Below are 13,747 nucleotides of genomic sequence, written 5' to 3' on the forward strand. Positions count from 1 at the left end.
AATTCATTTCTTATGCAAGGTTTCATTAAACCAATTTATTATTGCAGAAAATTACTAAGCCACAGAATATTTTTTACAAACTGTTGCAGGAATAGACATAATCAAATTTAACAAACGTTCTTTCAATGTTCAATTACATAAGAAAACAGCCTACTTTCTTTTGCTCTTCAGATTGTGTCACAGTGTATATAAAATGTTTTACCAACGTGTGTAGCACGTCTATTCGTTTGGAAACATTCATAAAGTGTTGACTCTGAAAGTTATTACAATTATATACTATGGAAGCGTAGTAGGGCCACGGTGAAATGTTTTTTGTCTAAGTATCTCCTACGCAGGAGTTATTATCTTCTACGTAGGGCTTACTATCTCCTACGTAGGACTTACTATCTCCTACGTAGGAGAAAATAAGTCCTACATAGGAGATAATAAGTTCTACGTGGGAGATAATAAGTCCTACGTAGGAGATACTAAGCCCTACGTAGGAGATAATAAGTCCTACGTAGGAGATACTAAGCCCTACGTAGAAGATAATAACTCCTACGTAGGAGATACTTAGAGAAAAAACATTTCACCGTGGCCCTACTACGCTTCCATAGTATATTGACATTGTCCCAGTTTGCAAACAAGAATTCTTAGAGCTTACATTTTCGGTATAACTCTGTATATTCATCTGATACCAGGACTTAACCTTCTTGCGAACACATGGTGTCAACACTGACTTTCAGTGACCCATTCACAACAGTTTCACCACTATTTTGTATTTTGGAATCTGTTAAATTAGAAAATCGATAATGGTTATTATCTGGCATTGACGTTTTAAATTTCTACAAACAATGGCTGTTTACGACACGGGTTTTGGTTGATAATAACATCTTGTTTTACATAATAGCAATTAATGTTTGTGTATGCCTGTAATAGCTGGGTTTTGTATCACATGGATGGGCAACACATTTCAGCAAGAGGTAAGCTTATGTGGTTGATCGGAATCATATTATATTTAATATATACAATAGTATATAGACAATTACTCTTGACGAGGTCAGTACGCGAAAACAAGGACCCATGGACCCATGGACCTGAGGGGGTCGGGTCCGAGGGTCCTTGTTTCCGTATGTTGAGCTCGTCAAGAGTAATCTTTCGATTTGTTAATCTTTCGTTTTCGTTGAAGTTTATGAAGTCAAAGATTGAAATAACACACTTTTTTCAATGAAGTTTAAGTCATGTGTACTTTTGGGTTCAAGGGTAGCCCAGTCGCCCGAGGTGCCGAAATTCGCTCTGCAGAGATGCTCTGATTCTAGTTCAATCTATAAGGACCATACCGTACCCGTGGTATATCAAATTGATATGACGATTTAAGCGGTGTCAAACCGACCTCACTAACTCTGTTCATTCTATTTCAGACATGAACATAAAGTAACAATGAGGGAAATATTGCTGTTGGGTCGTAAGTGATGAACTAACGTTCTTTTCACGCTCATGGATAACCATCTCACCTAGTTTCTCTTCTCCAAATGCTGCATTGAATCTTTCAAAGAAACCGTGATTCACGCTATTTACTGGAGGGAGTTGTATGAACCACCCCTCTCCCCAGACCTTCGCGCACAATAGTAGGGCAAATATACTTGACCCAGCTACCGGGGTAAGGTAATATAACACGGGTACATGACGAGTACATGCAGACACCCAAACAAGGAAGACTGGTGGAGACTAATAGAATTCTGCAACTGAAGAGGTTATATGTGTATGCGTAATGATGAAAAGATCAGATTGCTACATATATTGAATTAAATATGTTTCTTTGATTGTTTGAGTTGTGATATTAATTGAAATATATGGTGACTGATACTATACTCATGGAAATTAGTTAAGCAGCACCCGTGTATTCTCAGACTGAGCAACGTTAATGAACTAGTGCGTGAAATGTGTAAAAGATTTCCATACCAAATAAATTATTAATGAAAAGAAAGGGTTCTGTCTCATTTTAGGCCGTCGTGTTCGACAAAGAGACCCACCTGTCCCTACGCTCAATGAATTGACTCCTGCTTTGCATGAGAAATGGGACAGAATTCCTCAGAATCAAATCCAGAGATTGATGGAGGATTTAGGAGGCGCCTTGAAGCAGTTGTTCGGGTTCAGGGAGGTTACACAAGATGCTGATGGAAAGTCAATATTTGGACTTGCAGGACATTGTCCTTCAGTTCCGTGAACCAGAAGTGTGTATGGTACTGACAGTCTGTGCAACATAACTGACATTCGTAATTTTGGGATGAAATTAAATCATTTTCCAAATCTGTAACATCTAAAAAAACACACATTCTTTCATGGTAAACTTGGCTATGTTCCTCCTCAACCCTTTCTTTTCACTAAATAATTTATTTGGTATGGAAATCCTTTACACATTTCATGCACTAGTTCAATAAAGTTCCCCGGTCTGAGAATATACGGGTGTTGCTTAACTAATTTCCATGTGTATATATTCAGAACAAATTTCAATTGATTTTCTGTTTGCTAAGAACCCATTGCCAGAAACATATTTCTTCTAGGTTGTAAAGGCAATGACGTAGGCGTAAATAAAGTCACGTCACACATTCTTTATCGAATCTACAAGTAGTCAATACAATGCATCAGCATATTCACACGTTAACTCCATCTTATGAGCCAGTAAGGCTGTGTTGTGTCAACATCGTTTATGACTGGTGGTCCTATCAGCCTATTCAGTTTTTGTCCCATCACCTCGCCCTGTTGCTCGGCCAATGTATCTTCTCCTGCCAATCACCATCCTTTGTATGGATGTTTAACTTGGGTGTGACAACCCCAGTAATGGAAGCCGTGCATTCATAGTGTCCTCAAATGTTTACCAACTCGATAAAATGAATAGTACAGATATATAACGCATTTTGACAGATAGTCCGCCTCGGTTTGGCAAGTGGGAAAGAAGATGGCGGCGATCAAACTTCTAACACTTGCCTTGGCCGTACACGGAACCTTCGCAGTAGATTTTACTGGTGAGATATGAACATATTGCAATATTATCAAGGAACAGATTTTAAAAAATAGCATGTGACTCTTTTCTATTGAATTCTTTCTATTCATACACTTAGAGTTGATGTTTGACGCGTCCAATTTTGGAAGGTTGTTCCGCTTCGGAGTCCCATGCAATCCTCTTAAATCATTGTCACAGTTGTTTTATGGACTATTTCATGTTAATATTTTACATTACCGAAATATGATAATTAATGTAACATTGAGTAAATGTTTTGTCACGTTCATTATTTGTTAACAAATATGATCTTCCAGTGAGGTTAGGGTGTAGAGTTAAGCGGGTACACGACGTGTCCATCTATTGGCGATGGAGTTCTTGTATCTATTGTACCGTGGTGTGGAAAATAAGCAAATAACTCCAAAACAGTGAGGTCGACATCGTTGCTTTCCAACAAGTTATCTCCCCCATGACGCCCTATTGTGTTATATAATACGCTCGCATTCCCCTAATTATATTTTTATATAAATATGTCTGTTGGCTCAAATCGTTGGCAATAACAGTGTCATGCTGCGTGGCGAGGAATATATTTATGCGACTGTCAACATTGTTGGAGCGATGTCGCAAATTATAACGAGCAGTACAAACATAGATGAAATTCGTTCAGAATACCACGTGCGATGTCTCAACATTAATGAATCTGGTCCCTTGATTTTGCTTCAGGATTTAGAATTTGTACACGTCATTGCAAAACATGCAACCCTGATTGAAATAGATCTAAGCATTTCAGTTCATTTGAAAAGCTCGTAAACAACAGTTCATGTTAAAACTTGAATTACCTGTTAGGTTAACTTTGAAAAAAAGATATACCATTCATATACCATTGGAAGTAGAATATGCCCAATCTAGAAACTGAAGTAAGCTTAAAAATAAAGTAATGAAAAGGATGGCAACTGCTCTAGCTTACCCTTGAATAAAATAGACAAGGAAGTAGCTATACAGTCAAATCCTTGTTGATAAGCACGATACATTATAGGTCAGCTGCTTGATCTTTCAAAGAGAATGTCGTTTACTGTGTTTTTGTATTGCGAATATACATGACAATATCAGCATCCTTCTACATGCATTGAGCATATGTATGTACCTTCTCGCATCAGTAAGCAACAACCCTGTGTGTAAGAACGTGATGTCTGTGAATGAGGCCCACCCGTTAAGCACACACTGCTTTGAAAGAACCACATGACGCTTAAGAAAGCAGCGCGCCTTGTGGACATCTTAAATCTGTATGATCCCAAATGTACAAGTTTTTATATCATAAAAATAAACTTACTGTATTCAATTCTTAATCAATCAAGGACACGACCATGACAGACCGTGGTTGATAAGGATTATTCTTGGATCCGAACCAACATGTATCATTTATTCTCCTTTGTCAAATGAGATAATCAATTATGTCCTTTGTAACATTACATAATCAAGTACGTCCTTTGTAAAATAGCGTAATCAAGTACTTCTTCTGAAACAGAAGATAACCAAGAACGTCATTTGTAACATAACGTAATCAAGTACAGTGAAATACGTTTATAACGAACACGATTATAACCAACTCCCGGATACAATGAACTGTGTTTATGCGCTGTATCTATGCGTATAACGAAATACGGTTATAACGAACAAAAATTAGTAGTCCTTTTGAGTTCGTTAAAATCGTAGTTTACTGTACTTCCTTTGAAACATTACATAATCTAGTCTTTCCTTTGTAACATAAGATAATCAAGTACGGCATTTGTATCAAAAACGTAATTAAGTTCTTCCTTTGTAACATTAGATAATCAATTATGTAACATAAGATAATCAAGAACGTCTTTTTAAACTAACGTAATATAGTACTTCCCTTGAAATAATAGATAATAAAGTATGTACTTTGTAACATAAGATACTCAAGTGTATCCTTTGTAACATAATATACTTATATCTTTTGTCATATAAGATAATCAAATACATCATAATGCAATATATAATTTGTATTCCAACATTAGATAGTCATGATGAATATCCCGGTTTCTTTAACATCAATACACTATATATATATGTATATATATTTCAGTGTGTGGCTTTGTTTATCGTGATGGCGTCTGTCGTGAAGGCGGATGTCCAAGCGGAACTGTACAACAGAGCGATACTTTTTTCAATTATGCAGCTTGCCAAACTGGATTCAAATGTTGCACTGGAACACGTGAGTACTGTTCTTCAGCACACCCCTTCATCACGTGTGGTGGTGTTATTTGTGAAAAATGTAGTGTTTTGGAAATATTATTTGCATCATAAATCAAAGTTAGTGTTATTTCAATGGAATTCAGGTATCTCATGAATAAGAAAGGGACCATTAATGATGGCAGTATCTTGACGGTGACGATGACACCCGATCCGCCAAGCAACAGAGCTCATTACATCCATTGTAGTGTGTACTAGATCTGTTTCAGATCAACAACAAAACCGTTTGTAATATTTTCAGAATGTGTTTATTTTCACGGTTTTGCACAACAATGTATTCATACAAATAAAATATGACAGCTTGACCAAAGCTCATTTAAATAATCTCCATTACACTTGATGATTGATGTATATTTTGTTAACTTATAAAATTCAGTAGACTCCATTTGTATAGTTTGGACGGTTGGTGAATATTTAATTTTTCGAAATCTTTGGACAAAAAGGTTTAAAGAATTATTGTTTGTCGATAATAACCCAAAATCCCATTCTTTGGCTATACCTATCTAAAATTGCATTTCCTAGTGTCCTAGTTTCCAGGTCTTTGGTAATAAAAGATTATAAGTAGTTTTTAGCGAATATAGTATCATGAGTATCACGGACTGGTACATGACTATCTGAACCAATGAAATACGTATTGACCGCGTACAAAATAGATTGTCGTAAGAGGCGACTAACGGGATCGCGTGGTCAGACTCACTCAATTGGTTGATGCATATCATCGTATCCCACATGTATGGATCGATGTCCATCACTGGATTGTCTGGTCTCGAATTATTACAGACCGCCGTCATATAGCTGGAATATTGCTGAGCGCGGCGTTAAACAACAAACAATGACACAAACAAAAGAAAGGAAATAAAATGATACAAAGTATCTACAACTTTCTGTCAACCCAAGCCTGCAGGTGATATCACAATTACAAACATATTTAACAGACAAACATGTAAAATGTAAGCGAAAAAGTATTGCATGTAATAAGCAGCAAGAACATTGAGCACCTTTAATGAAGAATGTGCTTCTATGTAGCGACCGCCACTTGTGAGAACGAGGGGAACTGTGGCGTCTGGGGCGCAACTGCTCGACTTGCCTTTTCCAAGGATGACAAACCAAAGCAAGCCCCATGGCAAGCATCCCTTCGACGCATGAATGGACAAAATCTTCCCAAGACCCTGGCTAACTCACTTCATAATGCTGGCGGAGTTCTTATACAGAAGAACTGGGTTCTATCAGATTGTGCAGCAGTTATGAGGTATGTTGGTTCGGTTGGTTGGTTGGTTGTTTAACGCCGCACTCAGCAATATTCCAGCTATATGACGGCGGTCTGTAAATAATCTAGTCTGGACCAGACAGTGATTGACAACATGAGCATCGATCCACGCAATTTGGATAGATGACATGCATCAACCAAGTCAGCGAGCCTGACCACCCGATCCCGTTAGTCGACTTTTACGACAAGCATAGTCGCCTTTTACGGCAAGCATCGAAAAAGCGCAAATGGGATACGATGACATGCATTAACCATGTCAGCGAGCCTGACCACCCGATCCCGTTAGTCGCCTTTTACGACAAGCATAGTCGCCTTTTACGGCAAGCATGGGTGGTTGAAGAGCTATTCTACCCCGGCTCTTCATGGGTCTATGAGGTATGTATTCATTGTCATTAAAACAGGATTGATACTTACTTTGTACATCATTAGCAAACCTGCCTATGAGCTATCATGTAAGATGTGCACACTGCATAATTGTTTGGTTTGTTTTTTGTTTAACGCCACTATTAGAAATATCCTAGCTATATGACGGCGGTCTGTAAATAATCGAGTGAGGAACAGATAATCCAGTGATTGATATCATGAACATCGATCCACGCAATTGGGATCGTTGACATGTATCAACCGAGTCAGCGAGCCTGACCACCCAACCCCGTTAGTCGCCTTTTACGACAAGCATAGTCGCATTTTACGGCAAGCATGGGTTGCTGAAGACCGGAATCTTCACGGGTCACCCCCATGTTTATTGGTAGCTAAAATTAAACTTACAAAAAATGGTTATTTATAGTTGCATGCATTAACCAAGTCAGCGACTGTAACCCCCCGATCCCGTTAGTCGCCTCTTACGGCATGGGTTGCTGAAGGACTTTTCTAACCCGGATCTTCACGGGTCGCACACTGCACTGTCTTAGTGAAATATACTTTTCACACATGATCGTATCTATAGAAGTTGACGTTATACACGTCTTAATACCGACATTCCTCTAAGTTATCTGTGTGGCATGTGCATGTAGTACTACAATATTTAAGTGAGAGATACTTTTCAGTAAGGATCTTATCTATGTACGTTTACGTTGAACAATTTCTGAACACCGATATATGCATATAAATAAAAGCGACAAAACACTTACAATAATCATAATAAAGCTCTTTTAAAAGCTGAGTCAATATACTTTTCCGACTATATCTTACGAATGTGTTTATGAATCTTTATGAAATGGTGTTCGCGAAAAGGTGAGCGTATCCTGCCCCACCCGCTGGCATCCGTCACAAACAGGTTATCTTTGTAACATGTGCACATTGTACAACACTGTTTTAGCGAAAGGTAATTTTGAGAAGCTTTCTTCCTGGAGAAGCTGACTTTGGGCATATTTTTTGTTAACATGAAATTATTTTAGTCAGCTCTATATTACGTCACACTGCATTGCAATGCCATAGAAAGGAACATGTTCAAGAGACGACCAACGCTATTGACTTTTCACATTATCTTTGGTAAACCTGAAAGTCAAAGCAAGGTATCTTTGTAATGCCTGTTCAGTTGATTAACATCCCACAGTAAAATGTACTTCAGAGAAGTGAGCCAAACTTATATATGGGAGTTACAACTTCAATGTTCTCAAATATGTAACGTAAAAGAATTTACAGACTCCATGATCTCCCGAAACAGATTCCCTTGGGCGCAAAAGGCAGACCATCTGTGAAAATTATATGAATGGGTCAATGAAAACCAGTGATGACACCAGGTGTTCGCGATAAGTGTAAGCATATCCGATAATATCACCCGGCACTCACACAATGTACATAGAGAAAGTAAAAGAAATGTTGAAAATAGAACTACATGTACCATTCTTGTAATGTACGGAATATCCTTATATTGCTTATACAGTAAACTACGGTTATAACGAACTTGAGGGGAGCACTAATTTTAGCTCGTAATAACCGTAGTTCGTTATAAGCATATATACAGCATATATACAACAAATGGTCGGGACTAAAAATAAGTTATATCCGTGAGTTCGGTATAAGCTTGTTCATTATAAACATAGTTTACTTATGCTAATCTATTACTGTTTCTAGTGTTGGAAGACGAGACACGGATGAAACATATCAGGATCGAATGATTGTTGTTTTGGGCGATTACAACATCTCCATCCCTGAAGTGTACAATAACGTTCCGCAGGAACAAGTCCGTCAAGTGAAGAACGTGTATTTCCACCCCTCATTCAAATACAACACAACGTCAACCTTCAACGACGTCTTGGTGGACTACAGCAACACCAACGCTCAAGAGCCGTTTCAAGGTATTCCTTCTGCGAATGTTTTTGAAACGTATCAGAGTCTTAACGTCTTTGACTGGCATCTACCATTATTCAACCATGTCTATATATGTATATCACTTATCAATTATCCACATGTATATAACCTTCCCCCTTCACATTTCAGTACCACTAGCTTGATAACGACGTTAGTGTCTACACTGAAACGTCGCATTAAGAAGTTGTCCATAGAACTATCTCCCTTGTATCGAAGGTTTATAAACATCGCATGGTGGCAAACATATGGAAGGGTTTGCATTGTTTCTCATCATGATACTGAAAACATTTTTATCTAAGAATTTTATTGCTTGGGTTTGGAAAAAGGGTGAACACAATAGTTTGCGCATCTTTATCGACCTCGTTCTTTTTCGGATAGCCATCAGCAACAAAGTGTTGGCTTTGTCAATACGTCCATAGAGTAAAGGTAGCGTTCAGTGACCTCAAATGACAGTTATAATTGTATTTGTACTATTGTTCTATTTGCAGCTAACGCTTTCTGTATGATTGAGTTAACTGAGCCAGTCGAGTACAATGATTGGGTAAGGCCAATATGTCTACCTAAACCAGATATTTGCAGCGAGAGCCAGTCCTGCCGAGTCACTGGATGGGGAATAACGGAAGACGAAAGTGAGTCACAATACCTACGTTGGTCAATATCATGTATTTCCAAGATGACATCCAGATGAAAAGAATTGTCAAAATCAACATTCAACCAAATTTCATGTAAACAAGTTTGTCTATAATGACAGTTTATAAAATTAGTACTGAGACAACGGGATAGTTTCTTTCAATCAATATTACGCCTCTTTGAGCAGTATTTCGTGTCATAACGGCGTATCAGTTTTATGTGAGCGGAAAGCCCTAAGCTTCCAAGACGTTCAGCATCTTGGTGGATTCCATGAACAGAGGTCTGGTTTTGCCAGATCAAGAATCATAAATTTTGGGTTTGAACCAACGCGATCCGGTATGACAAAGGGACGGAACTCTACATAAAGTGTCGTGGTGCCTTATGTCAATGGACCACGTGTTCCCATCTTCAATGGACAGGGAGGCCCGTGTGGTTCCGGTTAAGCATAGAGGCCCTATGAAACACGTGCTTGTCGTAAGAGGCGACAAAATGGACAAAACAAGAACAACAACAACAATGTACACAGTCAACAGGGTATCATTTACTCGTATATGAGGTGAACATTCATTGTTCAAAAGGCATTGCGCTGCAGTGGGTTTTTTATTTTCAGCCCTCAAGGACGTCCTTCAAGTCGCCTATCTGACTTCATTCAGCAAACCTGCATGTGAAGCTATTGATTATTATAGTACTGGAAACAACGCATCACTCCCGAGCAACACCAAGTGTGCCCAAAACGTAGCATCTACATATGCATGTGTGGTAAGAAGGATTCTCTAGTCAGGTAGTCATCTAACTTGACCTTACTGCTTGGCGTTGTCCTATTATTATCACATTATTCGTGGTCAGTCATATGGAACGATAACTAAAAATCTAAAAGCCAAGTACATTGTACCATTCCGACTATATAATAATGATGTGTTTACGAATCACTAGGAAATAGGTGATCAATAAAAGGTGAACGTACCCTACCAACCGACGGCACCCGTCACAAACACATTCAATTGCAAGTCAATTGATCACCCGAATAAACAATGGAATTCGTTTCACACAAGAACGTCAAAATCAGATTTTCAATCTAATCTTTTAAAATGTGAGACTGGAGGCATATGTGTACATAAACTACCATGGATGTGATTCATATGGAGCACGGATTTCTGACTACGTTCAAGTTGTATTTGACCACAGAAAATAGAACCACACATGTAACGCTTCTCTTCGTCTGTAGGTACTGGGGCAAAATAGCATATTGCAAGACGGGGATTTGGGAAATTAGCCGCGTGTGGGTGGAAATTAATTAATTTATTTGGCCTAATAAGATTTCTTAATCTTTTTATATAACCTAAAGTATTACTTTTACTGCTGTGAGCTTATATGGAACGCTACGGAGAATTAGTACCATCTGTGTACACTTTATGTTGTTCTAGGGTGACTTCGGTGGACCATTTGCCTGCGATGACTCCGCCAACAATTACAGAACGACTCTGCAAGGTGTGATGACAACCCGCATCCCGTGCCAGGGCAGTACCACGCTTGTATCGGACGTTCCTCTGGTAGTAAACTGGGTTTGGCAGACATGCACCAATGCCTTGTAAACACAGAGCACCTCCACGGTCTAAGGCATCTTCAAAGTCTTTCAGTGGGACAAAGGACAGATCGTAATTGAGATCAATGACGAAAATATCATTGTTAACATTGAACTTCTACCCATAAATTGTTTTCATTGAATTTGTTTCTTTTGTATACTTTTCAAGAAATATATCCAAACAATTTATTTTGTGGATTATCAAATTATTAGTGGTGTGTATTACCTTTTCAAGTACAATTAAAAGTAAGAAGTCATGATCAGAAGGTAAGAGTCCTCAAAAAGCAGATGTAAAATACTAAGTATGTATCAGTTTTTCGTAAATTAAACCAAATGACGTTTTTGAAAATATGTGTGTCAATTCTTTGCAGTTTTATCTGTTTTTGTGAATATGCACAACCTTGACAGAGACACCGTTACATCTAGGTGGTACCGTTTGCAATGAAATGGTCCGGTTGAACAAAATTCCAAAATGTACGAATAATTGGTATACGAGTCTATGGTGAATTGTTTGAGGATTTATCACGAAATGATCCACATTTTATAATATGCTTATTAAGTTAAGGGTTGAGGCCTAGACCTTCTTAAGAGGGCTGCGGTTTTGCATATACATGTACGCGTATTATTATGTAGATTTCATAACAGTATTCGTATAAATAAGTGCTTCAACGTATTTAAATAAGAATCCATGTTTCATTGGTTTACGGATTTGTTATAGATTGTTTGGTCAGTGGGTCGAATTATCAATAAAAATAAAATTAGACCCATGAATTTTCTATTTGTTTTAGTAAGATAATGTCGTCGGCAATGTGAGGATGTTTAGAAATATCCTCTATTTTTATAAGTGACAGTTTTGTGACATGTGAAATGAATGTTAAAGGTAACACCGTTTATAAATCCACTTGTAACGCCCCAGATTACATGCACTGAGTGAATGCTCAAGGCTCCACAGAATTATCACCTCAGGTTTTTGATTTCACTCAAATTTCACCAGAAGCCCCCTAAAGAGTATACCCATCAGTTCATAACACAAACTCGCTGAAAATAATCGAATGTGGACCAAACCAGTGATTGATGTTGTGAACAACGTTGTCGCCTTGGTCACAATGACAGCAACGACCCAGGTCACCAAATCTGACCATCCGATCTATTTAGTCGCCTCTTTCGACAAGTAGGTGAGGTAAGGTGAAATTGGGTTTAGCGTCGCGTCCAAGATTATTTCACTTATATAGCGACGTGCATGCACGTGTGTGTGTGGCTGCTTGTACTAGTCCAGACTGATGCCGATTAATAGTGCTAGCCCACTGAGATACCATGCCGCAGTTTAACATGAATACCACACTCAGACACAGTATACTGACTCCGAGCCGCGAGTCCTTGTTTTAGCCCCTTAATCCCGAGGGCCAGACAGGGTAACAACAAATACCATCTTTTAACGTCTTTTGGTATGACGCGGCCGGGGATCGAACCCCGGACCTTCCGCTCTCCGGGCGGACGCTCTACCACTAGACCACGGAGGCGGTCCTTTCGACAAGCAGATGGGGAATAATTCTAACCCGGAAAACCTCCCGGCTCCTCGGGTGGGCCATGGGACAACTCTCAGTTGCTACTAGCTGATGTAGTGTGTGATCATACCCCGACAAAGTGAATCAAAGGGCATAGGTTCAGTTCCGGGCATGCCCTGGTTGACCTGATCGGTTTGTTCTTTCTCAGAGATATTGCAGACCAGATTTTTAACTCACGAACAGATATTGCAGACAATAGTGTGTACTCCCGGACAAGTATTAACACAGTCAATGGGAGATGCTTAGTATCTAATGTCGCAGTTTGGTGGTAGACAATGTAGCCTGGAATGCCTTCGTCAATCCTGTCCGTCAATACACACTGCAGTCTGTACTTGTCAGTCCTACCTACATGCAAGTACACAGAGTACTATGTCCATCTATCTCTGTCACCGATATATCGGGGTAATCTGCGATATCTCTGACCGTGAATACACATTGTTGATCACTACACTGTACTTACGACAAAAGGCACACTCGATGTATACTCACGGACAGAGATACTTTGGGCTATTCCGGGCTACAGTGGGTATTCAAGAACAAATAGACAGGTGTTACAGACAACGCTTTATTACACACCTGTGGGTGAGAAACCCATTGCAGATAACTGACATCAAACATATGTGTGAGATCGAATTCCAGGCCAGTGAGTGATTACTTGTGGTCAGATTATGACCAGTTTCCTGATCGTAAGTCATTGATAAGTTACTCGAGCATCAGTCGAATGTTCACCTACATCTGTGTTGAACATATATGTCCCTCCTCTTCAACCCACACTTCGAAGTCGAAAGAAAAATATAAAATACATCACGCACCTCCACTGTCATTATACGCAAAGCAAATTCGTTGAAAGTGACCTCTGAAAATTAGGTACATCGAAAGTCACCATTCACGGCGTTATTTACTGTGTGTTTAGAAATTTAAATATCGGAAAGTTTACTCGATGGATTGAATTTCAAAAACAGTATATCAGTGTTCACGGGTACCTGGTTTTCATCAAATCGCCAATAGCAATTCTGAAACGTCACCTTTAATCCTAGAATCGTTTAGAATGTTTTGGAAAATATGCAAACAAAAACGCTGAAGTCTGCTCTCCGCTATGTTGATAGTCTTGACAAAATCACGTTTCACGCATGCCG

At 38.9% G+C, this 13,747-nt stretch overlaps 1 protein-coding gene across 1 annotated transcript; it reads left to right on the forward strand.

The window, feature by feature from the left end:
* Positions 1-2,887: 2,887 nt before the first annotated feature.
* On the forward strand, positions 2,888-11,395 carry LOC124116224 (phenoloxidase-activating factor 3-like). The gene is made up of 7 exons (XM_046477478.2): positions 2,888-3,005; positions 5,088-5,216; positions 6,281-6,503; positions 8,598-8,821; positions 9,323-9,463; positions 10,075-10,223; positions 10,889-11,395. The coding sequence occupies exons 1-7, from the start codon at positions 2,939-2,941 to the stop codon at positions 11,054-11,056; spliced, it is 1,101 nt and encodes a 366-aa protein (XP_046333434.1). The 5' UTR covers positions 2,888-2,938; the 3' UTR covers positions 11,057-11,395.
* Positions 11,396-13,747: the final 2,352 nt, after the last annotated feature.

Source organism: Haliotis rufescens, unplaced genomic scaffold (assembly GCF_023055435.1).
Source record: "Haliotis rufescens isolate VD_foot unplaced genomic scaffold, xgHalRufe1.0.p SCAF_19, whole genome shotgun sequence".
Lineage (NCBI taxonomy): Eukaryota > Metazoa > Mollusca > Gastropoda > Lepetellida > Haliotidae > Haliotis > Haliotis rufescens.